The sequence below is a fragment of the Tetrao urogallus genome (assembly GCF_951394365.1).
Source record: "Tetrao urogallus genome assembly, chromosome: 6".
In the NCBI taxonomy this organism is placed as follows: Eukaryota; Metazoa; Chordata; class Aves; order Galliformes; family Phasianidae; genus Tetrao; species Tetrao urogallus.
In genome coordinates, this window is record NC_136819.1 from 50,184,817 (window position 1) to 50,201,189 (window position 16,373).

The window sequence follows — 16,373 nt, forward strand, 5'->3', positions numbered from 1 at the left end:
CTAGCAAGGACTTACTTCTTCCCAAAAGGCTAGCAGAGAAGATGTAGACGAAGAAGAAACAGAATCCTTTGTTGTAACAGATATGAGGGATAAAAATGATCACTTATCACCCACAGAAAAACTTCAGATGGAAAACTAGCAGGCTAGCTAAATAAAATGTTTTATGTGGCCCAATGATATTCATTCAAACTAAACTAACCTAGAGCAGATTACATAGATGATCCTTAAATATACATGTGAAAAAAACTGTTAGTGGAAGTTACTAAGTACTGTATCAGGAATTTTAATGTAATTCATCAAAAAATGCCACTTGCATTCAATCAGTGAGTATGCATTTATTGCTGGATCTGTAGACTGGATCTTTTGTAGTTACCGCCTTGATGTTCCACATTACTATTTTAAGTGTGTTTGGTAATTTATAAAGCAACATCAAAGTTGGTAGATAAAAGCTATCCAGATTGTAGTGTATGTAAGTAATGTTTCTCTCTTCACCTCATCCACGTAGCTCATCTCGCTGCTTAAGCAGGAAAGCCAGCTTGGACATTTTCTAACCGCAAACAGCACAGACACAAAGTACACACATGCAAATATCACAGCATGTCCATGAGCTTTCTTTTTGGCACCAGTAAGAATTTGAAAAACGACAGAAAGCTTACAAATTTCACATATATTATCTCACCAGACTAATTAGGTTTTAACCTCAGCCCTTTTAACTCAGATCCATAAACATAACAGATCATTCTTTCTAGTTCCAGCTCGTAGCTTTATCCTGAACTGGCCATGTGTTTTGCAAAAACAAAAAAAAACCCTCAAATCTTCAAGGATCAGGAGTTCATGAAGCAAGGAGATGTGACTCTGTGCTGCATTTAACAGCTGCTTCCTTGGAGAATGCACAGTTTTTTCTAAGCAAAACGCCCACTTGGAGCTGCTATGTGTATGATTAGTTTTCTAAGGATCAGAGGGTGTGTCACAATGAACTTACAGTATCATCATCTGTGGGTCCTCTGATTCTCTTCCCAGTCCCTTCTACTCTGACCACCCCATGAAGATCTGGAGCCAACAACTTTATACATTTGTTTAAGCACTCTTTGAACTGTGTGAATACATGTGGTTTTTTTAAAATGTTAACTAGCATCTTCCAACTCCAAAGTATTTAATCCCTTATTTGTAACAAGCTGCGCCAGCCTTTCTAAAACAATCTGAATGTATAGTATTCAGCCAAAGGCTTGAGACTGACTTACAGAAAACAGACTGAAAACTATGTAATGTAAGCTTATGGGAGTATTTCCTAAAGGTGGCAGCTTCTCTTCAAAATGCCAATTAATCTGACGTCTGCTGGTCATTCAAATCTACGACACACTAACTTGTCCAACAAACCAGATATAAATTTGTTATATAGGGCCCAAGCGTTACTTTTAGGTAATAAAAATACAACTCAGCTATCACATCTTCATTGTTAGTTTATGTAATAACTCACTCTGAATGTCAGATCACGTGCAAGAGGAGAGGTGTTGAAATATTCAAAAATGGAATCCTGAAAGTCTGGAAGTTTGAGACCTAAAACCCAAAACAGAATAGCCTTAGCTACAATGCAATATCAAACGCTGCATTAAAACTCTGTTAAAATGCAGCAACTTCAATTACCTGGATCTGTCCTGTATTTTTCTTCCAGTTTTCTCCTTAAGCCTTCCATCTCTTCCAACAATTCTCTGTTCTTTGCTTCAGATTCCTTTAATTTACTAATGTAACAAAATAAGATCAAAATACAGTTGTAGGTATTTCCAAGTCAGGAATGCCTGCCTCAGACTTTTTTTTTGGTTGGTTTTTTTTTTTTTGGGGGGGTGGGGGGGGGAAGGGAAGAGGATAAGTATATTTTTTCTAGGCTAATTTATTTTATTTTTCCCCTAAATTAGCACCTCACTTCTTGGCTAGATAGTGAGAATTACACTTAAGACTCTTGTTACCACTGCAAATATTTGCCAAACATAATTATTATAATACTAGTTTGGTCTTTTCTTCCCAGTTAGCTTATTAAAAAAATAATTGTATTCCTGAGATATTCGCAGCAGTGTAAAGTTAACTTGAACAAAGCGTTAAGAGTTCTCAGTTGACAACACTAGAAATGCACAGTCTATAGAGTAGGATCTTCCAAGCAAAGTCCACTAATCTGGGGACAAGGGAACAATTTGAAAAAAAGCTGTTACTATTACTATTTAGAGCTGCACATTAAAACCCAAACATAACCAAAGCAGCTATTACCTTTCAAAAGATATGTTCGCATCTTTAACTTTTCGTAGCTCTTCTTGAACTAGTTGTTTGGCACGAATTTCAGCATCGAGGGCAGACTGTAATTCCAGCCTAGCTGACATATCCAACTTCTGACTGCGTCGCACTTTCCAAAGTGGATCCTGTAGCAGTAAGTTACTGAATATTAATATCAGATGTCTAAATGTATTTCCATAGTTGTTCACAGATGTAAAATAACTTTCACACTGGTTCAGAGAATGCACTTTTGATTAATTATGGACACTACTCCTGCTACACAGAAATCAGCCAATAGCCAGATTTTATTTCGTAAAAACAAAGTAACAATCATTTGCTTTTAATGGCCATACCATTAACATAATATGCTTGAAGTCAAATTGCTAGATCACTGAGCATGACAGTCAAGCAAAGAATCCACTGAAAATGGCTAGCTTTCATTGTTGAAACTATAAAAGTGTACAGAACTTGCACAGGGACATACTGGACTTTAGGAATTTAGATGAATGTATATAGTTTATGTAAGACATAATATCCTAAAATATAACATGAAGAAAATGAAGTAATTTGGGTCTTGAAATATTCTGGATACCCAGGGATTTTCATCTAAACAGTTCATATGTTCATTAAGCATTGTACACTACGCAAATCCTCACCACCACAAGCTAGTTTTCCAGGCTTTTCAAAGCATTTTTCAGTGTGGACTGCATTTTCAGTGTTCCCGAATGGATATTCTCTCTAGTCACAGATGAAAATGCAAATAACACTCATGAAAATGAGAGCCTTTTAATGTTGAGAAATAATTAACCTTAGATCAGGTTCTGCAGAAGTTACAAAACCAGCTGTGATATACAGAACAGACAGCATTCTTTATTCTGGGCCAACTGCATTTGATCCAATCTTTCTTCTTATAAAACCACTCAACGTTATGATCGTTTCTCTATAATGCAGGCAAAGGTTAGATTGTAAAAAGTCATAACCTTCTCTTAGTTTTTCCTATTCATAGGTTTAGAAGGGATGAGTAACTTTTATCTATATAAATCAGCAGCAGATTGACTCTTTCCACAGCATCTGACTGTGCAGACTAGCACTGCTAGGGGCATGGGCTTCCATGGCCAGCTGCAAGTGTTTCTCCCTTTCTGTATGTAGGTATTTAATACCTGCAGGGCAAAACAGTGCTTTTGCCTTAGAAACCATACTCCTTTGAGAGGGTTTCACCTCTTCTATTTTTGAGAAACCATGCAACTACTACTACATGGGAAAGACTACGACACAAGGTCTCACTGTCCTACAGTGCATAAAGCTACAGGCTCTCATGAGTCACTAGTTTGTAACAGTACCAACCAGTTAAAACTTGTTCAAAATACTTGTACAAGAGAAAACTTATTTTGTCACTGTAGTGGCAATTAAAATTATTCTCTTGCATCTATTGTGGTGAGGTACATTTCTGTGATCTCCTTTATGGGTTTAATCCATTGTTTCTACTCTGTAGTGTGCAACAGTTTTTAATGGCAGATGTTAGTAAGAAATACCACTGTAATTATCAAATTCTGATTGCACGATCCAAATGAATTTAACAAGCCATAAGTAAAACTAGTATGTCATTAGCAGAGCAGAGGATTTATTAGAAAAAAATTCTGATTTTGGACAGATACTGAGAATGTGGCTGAAACTAAAACTGTTGGCTTCTTAGACATCCCCAGAACATCCAGACGCTTGTATTTTCTTACCAGTGTTCGTGATCCCAGACTGGAACTTCTCAAAGATTCTAGTTCTTCTGTCATTTTGGAGGCCAATGCTTGGAGATAGCCACGAGCATCCTTTTCATCACTTACCCTATTGTGCAGTTACAAAAAGGTATCAGTGAACAGTTTCATGGATCACAGCAACAAAGGCTACACTACCAAATAATTAGTGTTTGCATCAGATTTAGGGATGTGGCAAACATGGAGAGAGCATAAAAAACTTTCCCAGCAGAGAAAATTGAATATTGCTCGTATTGCCTGCTTTAGGTTTTTCTTGTGTTTGATTCTCTTGATTGTGGCAGTTACCAGGGAAACCGAAGCTTTCCTTCTGCCATCAAGAAGAGTTCTGCAGAGATTTCTCTGTTATTTTTTTGTAACATGATCTGCACATTGCTTGCTGGATTTTTATAAGGGCTATTGTAAAGTTCTCCTATAACATTTGGAAGGGCAAGTAGAAAAACTATGAAGCCCCACACCCTGCCCCTCTCCACTCAGTAGCTGAAATGCCTTTTCAGGCCTAAGTATTAGTCAGAAACTAGACATTCATCTGATTTGTAACCACTGATCTCCAGCAGCAACACTCAATTTCAGTCAGCAGAAGAAACATATAGGTGACCAAATGTCTTGCATTCAGAAAATACTTGCATGCTAACCCAGGAAACAAGAAGGAAAGACTGATGTGTGAATTAAGTGCAAGTGTGTGTCTCATACAACTACTCAGGGTCTGTGTTAACGTGGACCTTTAAATCACGACCATCTTCCTGACAAGGCTTACCAGAATATTCTAAACTTTGTGGTTTAATAACCACTTAAGAGTTTGAAGCAAGTTGACAACCAAACCCTCTCCTCTGCACCTAATGGTATCTGACAATTTCATTTAGAAATCTTACTAGTCAGCTCTTCTGCAAAAGCAAAAGAAACAATTCATCATCACTCCAAAGCACCACGCTTTTGCTGATCCCAGACATACAAAAAAGGGCCTGGCTATACATAAAAAAGAGTGCAATCAATATTTCAAAAATCTGAAAGTGGCCATCAGGATCTCTGAACAATACATACCACTGAATAATTTCAGCAATCTGAGCTTCCCAGTGAGCAACAGACTCCTTCTTTGCTGCTAGGTCTTGGAGCTCATCATCTAGCTGCCTGTTCTGTGCTGTTAATTTGTCCACAAAGGAGCAAAGCTGAAACAAAAGGATTTCCCCTTTACATGAGTGTCATACATTTAGCAATGTGTATGTCCACACACTTACAGAATTTGAACAAACAACACAAGGAATTGTATTTCATTTATTATTTTTGCAGAACTGGATCATGATCAGATCCTGACAATAGAATACATTTCCAGTTCATACAAATCAATCCAAAGCAAAGGTGCAGCAGAGGGAAGCAAGCACAGGGGCTATGGTGAGGAAAGAGGCTTAACTGTAATCCATCAGGAAGGCAAGCTGGCATCGTAAATGCTTTGCCCTCTGTGAAGCTTTCACACAGAAATTGGAAGGTGGTGCCCTCTGAGTTGCAGGAATTGGTTCCACAAAGTGCAGTAACTGAGATGCTAAAGCTACTACTTGGCCAGATCTCTGATACTTCTATGGCCAGAACTTCATTTGTTTCACTATATATTGCCTGAACATTTACTGGTACTGTTCAGATCAATGAGAACATTATTTCAACACTGCACAGAAGCAAAATGTAATTCTTGCTTTGCTAAAAAATGTTTCCTAAAATAATTACCTTCTCATTTTCTGTTGTTAGCTTTTTGTTATCTTCCAAGAGCATAGATCTTTCACGCTCGTATTTCTCTTTCATTGATCCCACTGCTTCCTCCATTTCACTGTGCCTAAGGAGGACAAGAAACACAAACATGTACAGCAAGACTGCAGAATCTGTAGACTGGGATTTTCAGAAAAACATGAACAGAATTAAAGTGAAACACCATCCTGAGCTGCTACCTATACAATGCAGCACACATACAAAAGAAATCCCTGGTTATTAATCATGTCCCTAAAACTTACCTCTCTCGCTTCGTTTTCTCTAATTTATCCTTCAGTATCATGATCTCTTTCTGCAGTGCAAGCTGATGGCTCTCTGAATCGTGTACTTCCTTTTTCACGTTTTTTACTTCTAGAACATGTGATGCTTCTCGCCGGACCAGCTCCTCTTCATAGAATAAGATTTTCTTTTCCAGCTCAGCCTTCATCTTGGAAAGCTCCTGCTGATGTTCTAGTGTGGCTCCTGCTGCCCGCCCCCCCTGCTTCACCTGCAGAAGAGTGGAGAAGAGAACTCATCAGGAAAGGACTACAATCCTTATATTTTAGAAATATCATCTGAAAAAGAATTGTCCCATTGCAACACTTTGGAAAATTTTTGTCTAGGTCCTTAATGGCTCAAAAGCTGCCTTCAAGGGTTTAGCTCCTTAAGTGACCAACTTTGGACCATGTGGGTTTATTTAAAAAGAAAAAAGAAAAAAGAAAAAAAGAAAAAAAGAAAGGAAAATAAATCTAACAAATCCTAATCAGGCTAGGTCAGGTTTCTAGTAATGCTGTAGTTTTTATCCTGGTATCAACAGCTGAGTAAGCAATAATATTGCAATTCCTGTCATGAGTAAACATTAAAAAAAAAGAAAAAAAAAAAAAGCAACCTTCAGAGCTTCCAGTTCATTTTCCAGTTGTTTGCAGAAGACTTCACTGTGTTCACGAAGCTTACGTTCCTTTGATGCTTCTGCCATAACTTCTTCAAGTTGGGATTCCAGCTATAAAATCAGAGTAATTTAAAGTCATTTCAACACAAGATAGGGCTATCTGTATCATTCATTTCCTCTCCTCCACAGGGATGAGCTTTCCAGGGCCTTGAAAACAAAGCTCTTCCTTATCTCTATCTTACATTAAACCACTATAACAAAGCTTTCAGAGTTTCATGATAATGTTCTGCCTTCAGTGATCCAGGCATCTGTCTTTTTCAAAGCACAGCAACTACCAAATGACTTTTGGTACTGATATAAACCACATTAGATACATGCAGGGATAACTGCAAAGCTTTTATTAATGTTAAGAGAAGGAATCAGCACTAGGAATTCACTGCAGCTGTGAAAGAAGAAAGCCTCTCATATTTACAAGTCAGCTCCATGCCTCAGTATCTGCTAAGGCAGCAGATCTGAAAATCCTGACCTTTGTGCCAAGTTACTGTGAAATACTTCAAATATGAGCACTGAACATTTGTACCTTGTAATTATGGAATAAAATAGTCTTGATCATCCATTTATCTATTTCAAAAGTATATAACATTATAGTATCAGGAAGACAATTTAGTGGCATCGAAGGCAGCTATGCAACCAATGAAGAATAAAACCTGCTTGGTTTTTGGTGGTTTTTTTTTTTTTTTTGCATTCACATTCAACTAACAAAGTTGTTTTTAAAAGCATTGTAGTTAAAACTGCAGACTAAGATAATGAACTTATAGATTATGTTCTGAACAGAAGACTGATGAAGATGTTAGGAAAGAGAGGACAGAGGAATTCCTAGGAACAAAGACAGATGATCAAGTTTTTCATGTTGTTTTCAACACTTGAACTAGCTCTACAGAGGAGGGCAGAATGCACTGCCAAATACAGTGCTGTAGCCCTACATCTTTCCCAGTCAAGTACCACCCCTAATTCACAGACAGGTCTGAAATACTTCACCTCTTAATACATTTTCATAATCTGTCCTTCAACTTGCCAGGAGTTCTCTAGCACCACTTACAAAGCTCAAGTTTCTTTTCAAACTTCACTCATAGAGCACAAAATATGACAGCTTTTCAGTGATTAAAACACTGTGCTAACCATGATAACTGGGTCTTATGCATTCCTCCAGTTATCCACTTCTTATTCAAAACTGTAAATTGCCTGGGATAGTAATCAGAAAATTAGCTTGTTTAAAGATATTTACAAGTATACTCTCTACACTGACTAAGAAAATAGTAATGAAAACCACCTATTCAGTCTGTATCACTGTTCCTCCCTCCAGATAAACAGAAACATTCAACTGGAAAAAAAAAAAGTGAAGTCAAAATACTCCAGCATAAAGCACATCAAGGCATTGAGCGTTCTAAGTTTCAAGCTGACTGGAACTCAGAGTCTGCAGGAATCAAAACACAAAGAAGTAACAGGCTGGGCATGTAGCAAAAATGGTTTCCTCAAGATTAAAATCAGTCTGCGTACAAAGAATAAAGTAGACTCTGCTCATTCCCTGATACACTAGCAAAACTTCTAGAAATCAATTCAAGATCTATTTTGTGAAGTACAGTGAAGCGATATGGAAGAGTTATCAGAGCAATATCTTATAAGCAGAGTAAATCATCGTTTCTGCTCCTGATTTCTCAATGCAATCACATCAGTTATACAGGGCAAGCAGCAGCTGAAACACGTCACTGTTAGTTATTTTACTGAGCTACCTCTTTTCTGATTTTCTCTGATTTACGGATGTCCTGTCGCATAGCATCATTTTTCTGTAAGCTCATTTCCACCTCCTCCTCTTTGTCACGAAGTTGTCGGGACAGTTTCTGCTTCTGAGACCGCAACTCTCCCATCCTCTCACTGAGCTCAGAGAATTCCTGCACGGCCAGCTTTCTTTGTTGGTGGGCATCCCGCAGCTCTTTGGATTGTGTCTTTAATCTCTCTGAAGCTTCTACAAGTTGCTGGTTTTTAAAAAAAAATATATATATAAAAATTGAAGTCAGTTTATTTTTTCCAAGAAAGAAAGTGAACCAACATAAGCATGACTTGAAAACTCAAACCTCTCAGATAACTTCAAATATTATTCCTAATAGTTAATTTACACAGCTGCAGGAGCACACCAAGACAACAGCTATTCTGTTTCTAGGGTGGCATTTCCAAGAGGACTCTTGCGATTCCCAAAGTCCTTCATACAAATCGGACTGCACAAGGCCATCTCACCTCTCAGAGACTTAATTTCAGATTACCACAATGTACTTGCACAATATACTTCTTAAAGGAAGTCGTTTCAGTAAAGTTTCAGTAGACTGCCCATTCAGGAAAACAGTCAAGTAGACTGTACCAGCACTAAGAGGCTGCAGCAGATCTTGTGAAATTCTTAAGAAAATTGAGGAAGATTGATTAGAACAAACTGTAAAGCTCTAATTTAATTGAGAGTATGATAATCTAATTTAGCTTTAATTGAAAGTACAAAAGTTGTTTCCTTTACAGCAAACAGTTAACATAATTTAACAGGACTAAAATATAAACTAAACGCTCTACATAAAATCACTTGAGATTGAAAATAAATTAAAAAGTGCAGAACTAGACAACAGAGTAAATGTATACTGGCCAAGAGACATTTAAAAAATCCTGCCATTAGCAGAGGTCATGCAAAAGTATGCATTAATTTCCAAAACAGTGTGTGTGCAAACCAGTAAGAGCAGATTCGCCATCCTCCCTACTCATATGCCCCAGTGAACACATCTTAACTGTGCTTAACGGACAGAAGAGATGCTGTTAAATTCTAGTGGACAAAAAACTCAGAGGCCTTTGACCATGGATTATTTTTGGTCCATCTGAATGCCATATAAGCAATACGTGGTCTTTAAATCTAGAATAGATGATATTTTGGTATTATTGGAAGTGATATATAATAAATGCAAAGCCTTTATTTACTGTAAATATTTTAGTGACCTACCTTAACATACTTCTACATTCTAGGGAGCAAAGAGGTATAATTTGCACAACAGTAAGACAATTCAGTAATATAAAAGTCATCCTCGGCCTTAAGCAATAATTAATCCTTTGGTATTACAGAGAATAAGTGGGCTCAAGTTGGCACAGCAATTGAGCTTTATAACTCATTCAAATATACACCTCTCAGCATCTACAAAACTAATGACAAGCCACAGACCCACAAATTTAACTCCAGTGTAAACTGGAATATCTTGAGAAAATCAAATCGTTACACTAAAATCATTCCTTAGAAAATCCCCTCCTACCTCCAGCAAACCAAATCTCAGTGAGCTCTGTCATTATACACAGTTTATTAGCTTCTGTGTGACTGCATGGATATGTAACCTCCAGTTGTCTTCAAAAGACAGAAACGCATCAAACAAGTCAATATAAAAAGGTGAGAACATATCTGAAATTATTAGGATGTCAACCTACTTTAAAAAGAAAAAAAAAGTGCGCATCTTGGAAAACTAGTATATCATTAACAAGACTAACAAGCTCACTAACATCTCATTATAGTTTTACACAGCAACACTTCTAACACTGAAACTGTAATCAAACCAAAATTGGTCTGGAACTATTCTGCATGACCATTTCTAAACATATTCATTTTGGATCAATACCTTATGAAGGTCTTCTTTTTCTTGCCGTAATACTCGACACTGCTTTTCCAGTCCTTTCAACTTATGCATACAGTCTTCGTGCTCTTGTCGAAAAGTCACCGCATCTGCAAGCTGTCCTTCCAGTTTACTTACATCTGCAGAGTAATACATAATAAAGGTAATTGGTCCCAAATGTACATCAAGTAAGGAACATTACTTAAGCAAACTGGCATAACTTGGTTCAGAAAATTAACTTCTTTCCATTTTAGGCAACTTAAAAGTAACTCTGATGCACCGGCAGCTCCATGTCATTTTAACTTTCTCAACATATTAAGAACAAACAATTCCACACCTCCTAAAGACTGTTATCTCCTAAAGCAAAAAAGCCTTAGCACAGGGACGTTTTATGTTTTGAGAAATGCAGCTCCTAGCCCTTGACAACTGAAATTAACTCAAGTCGTTTGAATTCCAGTTCTGGTAATTTGTCTCCTAAATAGTTTTCTTTATATGACAAGACTTCATTTATTGGTGCTACCAGCAAGACAGGAAAGAACTATTTATTTCCTAGAGCTTATTTATTTCCATATCTACTTATCCTAGAGCAGATAAGAGCTGAAAATCTGGCAAGGCAACACCATTACGCATGAAGCAGAATGGAAACCCAACTGCCCATATTCCTACCAGGATGTTCTCTTGGCAGTTCTCTTCTTAGTCTCAAAGAAAATTAAAAAAAAATTGATCACTGTTAAACAGAAAAGATAACTGCCTTTGTATGTATTTTTGTTCAGTCTTAGAGCCGGTAAGAAATCAAACTGTAGTTCTCCATTTGGTTATAATTACTACTTCTTTTACACAAATAAGAAATTGCACACAAATAACTGTCTCACTGAAATTGTGACATCTATGGCAGAACAGGAAACTGAACCTATGCATTCAGAGATCCCAAGCACTGCCGTAGCAATTGAAGTAGCATTCCTTTTCTCATTTTAGTATGAAGCAGTGCTAAACTCTCTCCCACTCCACAGACTATACTGCCAGATTTCAATATGCAACAGCACACAATAGGCTGAAGAACTGGATAAACCTGACCCATTTGCAGAAGTAGCACCTTAATCAAATTCTTTAGACAAACATGATTTCTTGAATGCACAAGACCAGAGTTTGGAGGGTTTTTTTAAAAAAATTCTCACTTGGAGCAAAGCTGATTTCATAACAGATGTGCTTACAAAGGGGGCAGTATTGCCAAAGTGTAGAAAACATATCAGTTGTGACTGACAGTGGACTGACTGACACACAAACCAAGATAATGAATTAAGGAAGTACCAGAAATCTGGACCAAGAAAATAAATACATCTACAAAAAAGTGCTCATGAATGAAGGACAACAGTTGGAGGTCTTGGTATTAGTAACTCAGCATCTGAACTCACTCACAATATACTACAGGCCCCTATAAACCTCTTAGCCAACCCATCAGGATTCAGAACAACCATTTAGCATATGACTGATTCTAACACTAACAGAAGGTTTGTATGCATAAACTAATAGCATTGTCAAGCAACAGATTTTCAGAGATACAGATGAGTCAGTCCCTTCTTGGGACAGATGCCAGTATTTTTCTGCAATGCTTCCTAATTAATGCATCACCAGACAAAAACACAAAGGGAACAGCAGCTCAGAAATATTTAAATATACAGTATTATTATTATTATTATTATACATGTTCATCATTACCTATCCCCTCATATTACTAAAGGGCAACTGATCTTTTCTCTCTATGCTCTGTTACACATACATCCAGTAAAACTACACCAAAAATATACTCCTCAAAAAGAGAGAGAGCAGGATCTCCAGTGACGTTTATGGAAATCAACATGACCAAAAATATTTGCTTGAATCCATCCATTCAATTCATTCTACTCTAGATTCTCCATACTAGTACAGGGTATGAGGATGTAGAAGTGGAATAAAAGGTTAAGTACTTGCCTGGAAAAACTGAAATGCCTCTAACTATTCAACTAAACTTTTAAGATATTTTTTTAAGCACTTCAATAACAGTAATTGTAATTACTGCAGAACCACAATATGTATTTTGCCACTTCTATTAACATTAAGCTGCAGTACCGTAATTACTGGCAGTCATGACAAAGGCTTACCTGTTAATTTGTTCTTCAACCGTTCAATTTCTTCATTTAATTTTTTTATTTCCTTGTCACGGTTTGTATTTACTGTAACACACACTGGACCTTGGAGGCTTTGCACTGTCTGTGTAGATTCTTTAAAATCAGAAAAGGAGAAAAAGTTATTCAGTGAAATACATTTCGATTCCTCTAATAGCAAAGGCTAAGAATCCAAAAAACCATCCGCCACTCACCTTGCAGTTTTCTGTTCAAATCCTGCTTTTCTTGCTCTAATTTCCGTATCTTCTTTTCATAACCTTCTATTTGCGAAGTGTTCTTTAAGTCACGCTGTACATCCGCATCTTTGGTTACAGTGTCAGACTGCATTGCACTCTTCAAAGTGCCTCTATCAGATAAAGAGCTGAAAAAAAAAAACACATAAGTAATAATCTCTTAATATTCTCGGCAGTGACATGTTGGGATTCCAACTATGCAACTTAAACTTACAAGAACATCCAGTAAAACTGTTACCGTTGAGAGAACTGTCAGAGCAGGTATACCCTGACGCTGCTGTGTATGCTGCTGATGAATTAAGATATTTACATTCAGGAATTTAATTATGTCAATGTACGTTAACTATACAAACTGTTTCAAAATTATAACTCCCCTCAGTCAGAAGTTACTACCTAACAGCAGAGCAGAATATGCCCACAACTGAAAGAACTGAGAAACAAAACCAAAAGTTCAGTTTCAAGTGTGACAAAGATGGATTTAGTTAAAAAATAAGATATGTGCAACAGGTCCTTTCTGTGCTGTGTTGTGAGGATAACAAATCTCAGCAAAGGAAAAGAAGGGAATAACAAACAAGGTAGAATAACCTCAAACCCAGAGGCACAAGAATGTATTTGAGGGATCTCTGAAGTCAGATGAAGACTCATTTCAAATTTCACAGATGGGCAAAGTGTGCTATCTTCACCTATTTTCAGAACCACCTGAAAATGGGGTATCTGTATTAAGAGTAACACTACATTATGTCAATGTTGTCTATCAACAAGCAATGAACTAATCCTAGACTGTTTCTGGCAGACAAGCAACATGGACAAGACTTGCTTTTAGCCTCTTCACGCAGAAGAGCAAGTGTGTACTTACTTACATGTGACACATCTAGTCCCTTAAGTTTCATTCATCTAAAATAAAGGAAATTAAATACAAAAGCATCTAATCTTCGAAAACATGATCAAAATATGTTCAAGACATATTCACGCGGGATGAATGTTCATCTGTTAATACATATAATGGACTTCTTCCTGCTTGATTACAAAAATGAGATCTTTCCAGAATTAGCTGTATTTGAGAAATGACTTTAATAAACAACATATCCTTTGCTTACCTATCAGTTGTGTATGTAAACCCAACAAAGGGTAAATGCAGTCCAGAAAAACCTGTGTGAGAACTCGGTGGCACCACTTCCTGCATAAAAATAACATGCATGAAAACCCAAAAGAGAACCCATGCAGAGCTAAAGCCATTTGATTTAGTCTCAATGGTTAAAAAGAAACAGCTGGTAGAAAGATTCTTCTTAGCGCTTACCAATTCACAACTGGCAATTATGCTTCATTGTATAGCCTTCCATTGTCCTTGCATGAACCTCATTTCAGATTAGGTCATTTAATATAATGACCTGAATTTAGAAGCCTCTTTTTTTTGTGAGCTGGCGCTTGAAAAGGCAGCATTTCAGCAAGTTCAAAGCACAAGGCAACCATTAAAAGAAAACCCGAAACTTCAAGTTCCTAATTAAAGTGACCATGCATGAAAATGCATGATGTTTGCTTCAGTATGCTTGTTACTGCAAGACACGTAATCAAAAAATCAAGCCAAAAGTTCTCCATTTCTTAGATTGAAACTGATGAACAAGTGGCCATGAACAAAATGAAAGAACGCCAACACCCCCACTCCCAAAAATAATCTTCTGGTTTTTATGTAGCATCAATTTGAGTTCTCTCACCAGGGCAGCTGTGATAACAAGCTGCATGTATGTATTTTTGAAGACAGATTATATTCATATCTGATAAAGAACAAAACAAATACAAGCTCCTTGTAAAGGTAAATCAAAAGGGCAAATGTCTGTCAGCTTTTTTTTCAGCTTTGAATAAGCTTCAATTTTGAATGACCAAGTATTAGATGCCACAATGTGAAAAATAAGTCATTTCAAATGTGAAAAAATAATGTTTTCCATCTCACTGCTCATTTTGGGTTTTCAGAGATCATGAGCTTCTTTTCTAAATGATAACGGTTGACAAACTGGGTTAGTTATCATATAAATGGCAGCAGCTGAGTGGGGTTTCATTCATCTGAAATTTCACATAGCATAACTACTTGTGATCTTCATTTGAGCATTCATGCCAGTATGGCTGCAATATGAGTACTCCCCGTTGCTGTAACACTGCACCACAGCGCATATCCATGTCATATACACATAGGTGCCACTGAATTTGCTAGACTTGGAAATCTGTTTCATGGATTTTTAGATTTTAAAACAAAACATTTCATTGGCACAACACATTAACAAATTCACTACTTGCTCCTTTTACAAAACAAAAACAAAAAACCAAAACAACAACACCAAAACCCAAAAACAAGAAAGTAATTATCTCATGAAACAAGTTCTCACTGCTACCTTACAATGCAGCATGGTTGCATACTTGCAAAAGTGATATTTAAATAAAAGACTCACTGGATTTCTTAGCACATCATCATCTACATCAAAGTTTGAGGTGTCAGATGGACTGCTAACATCTGGAATATAAGGTGCTTCTAGATTTCGGATGTTATCCCAGTTAAGTCCTTCAAAAAAGGCATGAGACTTAAAATCCTCTATTCCATTCTGTCCCAGCCTACGTTCCCTACTGCAGATAAGTCGCTGAATCAGATCTTTTGCTTCTTCAGACACGTCTGTAACATGGGATGGAAACTGAAATCGTTCCTAGAAAACAATACAAATTAAGAAATTTTTAGAGGAATCCATCCCATAATTTTCAGTGATAGTTTTCAAAAAGAAAGTGCTAAATTACACCAATAAAACTGCAAAGAAATACAGAGAATTGTACTACATCCACTGAGCAGTGGCAGAGTACAATGCAACACGACCACCAATAGATCTGTTGTCTTAAAATAGATTACGAAGATCAGTAATCTCTTCTTGATTCCTTTAATACAAATCTGTTTGAAAACAGCTGCTGTTACAGTAACCCTTAAGAAAAGGCAACGTTTTCTTTGGAAGACATACAGGAATTCTGACACATTACAGTACAATAAAGATGGTGCAACATAGGCATATACTCACTGACACTCTCAGCCACAGCTCCACTGACCTGCTGAAGATGTACTCCTTGGGATTTTATTTGTTTCTGCTCTTAAAACCCCAAGATGCTAGTCAATGCTCCACAAAACATTGATATACATGAAGTTACTCCAGATAAAACTGGGCAAAGTTTTTCTGTCTTTCAGTTTACTGCTTCCACTGTACAGTAAGAAGTTTGACTTAGTAAAGGCCAGTAGTATTTTTATGGTTTTACAATACAACCTTTCAAGGTTTGAATGAGACCATTAGGGACCAAAACAGCATAATTCAAATTAAAAAATTTGAATTAAAAAAATTAAAACACACCAATTGTATGTAAATGAGACTACACTATTAAGTCTGCACAATAACAGCTTCAAACTTTCTCAAAAACAGTTTACAGCCACGCAGACAGCATTTAGCCCCAAGCTGATTACATATTTCAATCATAACACAGAAAAGATTGCCAACAATTAGTTAATTGAGGAAATTAAAGAGAGCGAGAGATTAGCACTGATCACTGCAAGGGTGACAGCTCTACAAAGAATTTAATGTCCTACCCACCACTGCTTCACTAGGAGAGCACAATACTGTAAA

The 16,373-nt window shown here is 36.9% G+C and overlaps 1 protein-coding gene across 2 annotated transcripts in view; it reads right to left on the bottom strand.

Annotated features, from left to right (window-relative positions):
• Positions 1–16,373, bottom strand: part of CDC42BPB (CDC42 binding protein kinase beta) — a gene marked incomplete at both ends in the record, with an annotated part of 85,599 nt that overhangs the window by 20,928 nt on the left and 48,298 nt on the right. For both annotated transcript variants that reach the window (XM_079537268.1, XM_079537267.1), the window contains 14 exons: positions 1,478–1,557; positions 1,645–1,739; positions 2,260–2,408; positions 3,993–4,098; positions 5,067–5,191; positions 5,742–5,847; positions 6,023–6,267; positions 6,649–6,759; positions 8,439–8,681; positions 10,341–10,474; positions 12,473–12,592; positions 12,691–12,857; positions 13,827–13,906; positions 15,171–15,419. In XM_079537268.1, coding sequence (XP_079393394.1) covers positions 1,478–1,557; positions 1,645–1,739; positions 2,260–2,408; positions 3,993–4,098; positions 5,067–5,191; positions 5,742–5,847; positions 6,023–6,267; positions 6,649–6,759; positions 8,439–8,681; positions 10,341–10,474; positions 12,473–12,592; positions 12,691–12,857; positions 13,827–13,906; positions 15,171–15,419 — 2,010 coding nt within the window. The remainder of the gene's footprint in view (positions 1–1,477; positions 1,558–1,644; positions 1,740–2,259; positions 2,409–3,992; positions 4,099–5,066; positions 5,192–5,741; positions 5,848–6,022; positions 6,268–6,648; positions 6,760–8,438; positions 8,682–10,340; positions 10,475–12,472; positions 12,593–12,690; positions 12,858–13,826; positions 13,907–15,170; positions 15,420–16,373) is intronic.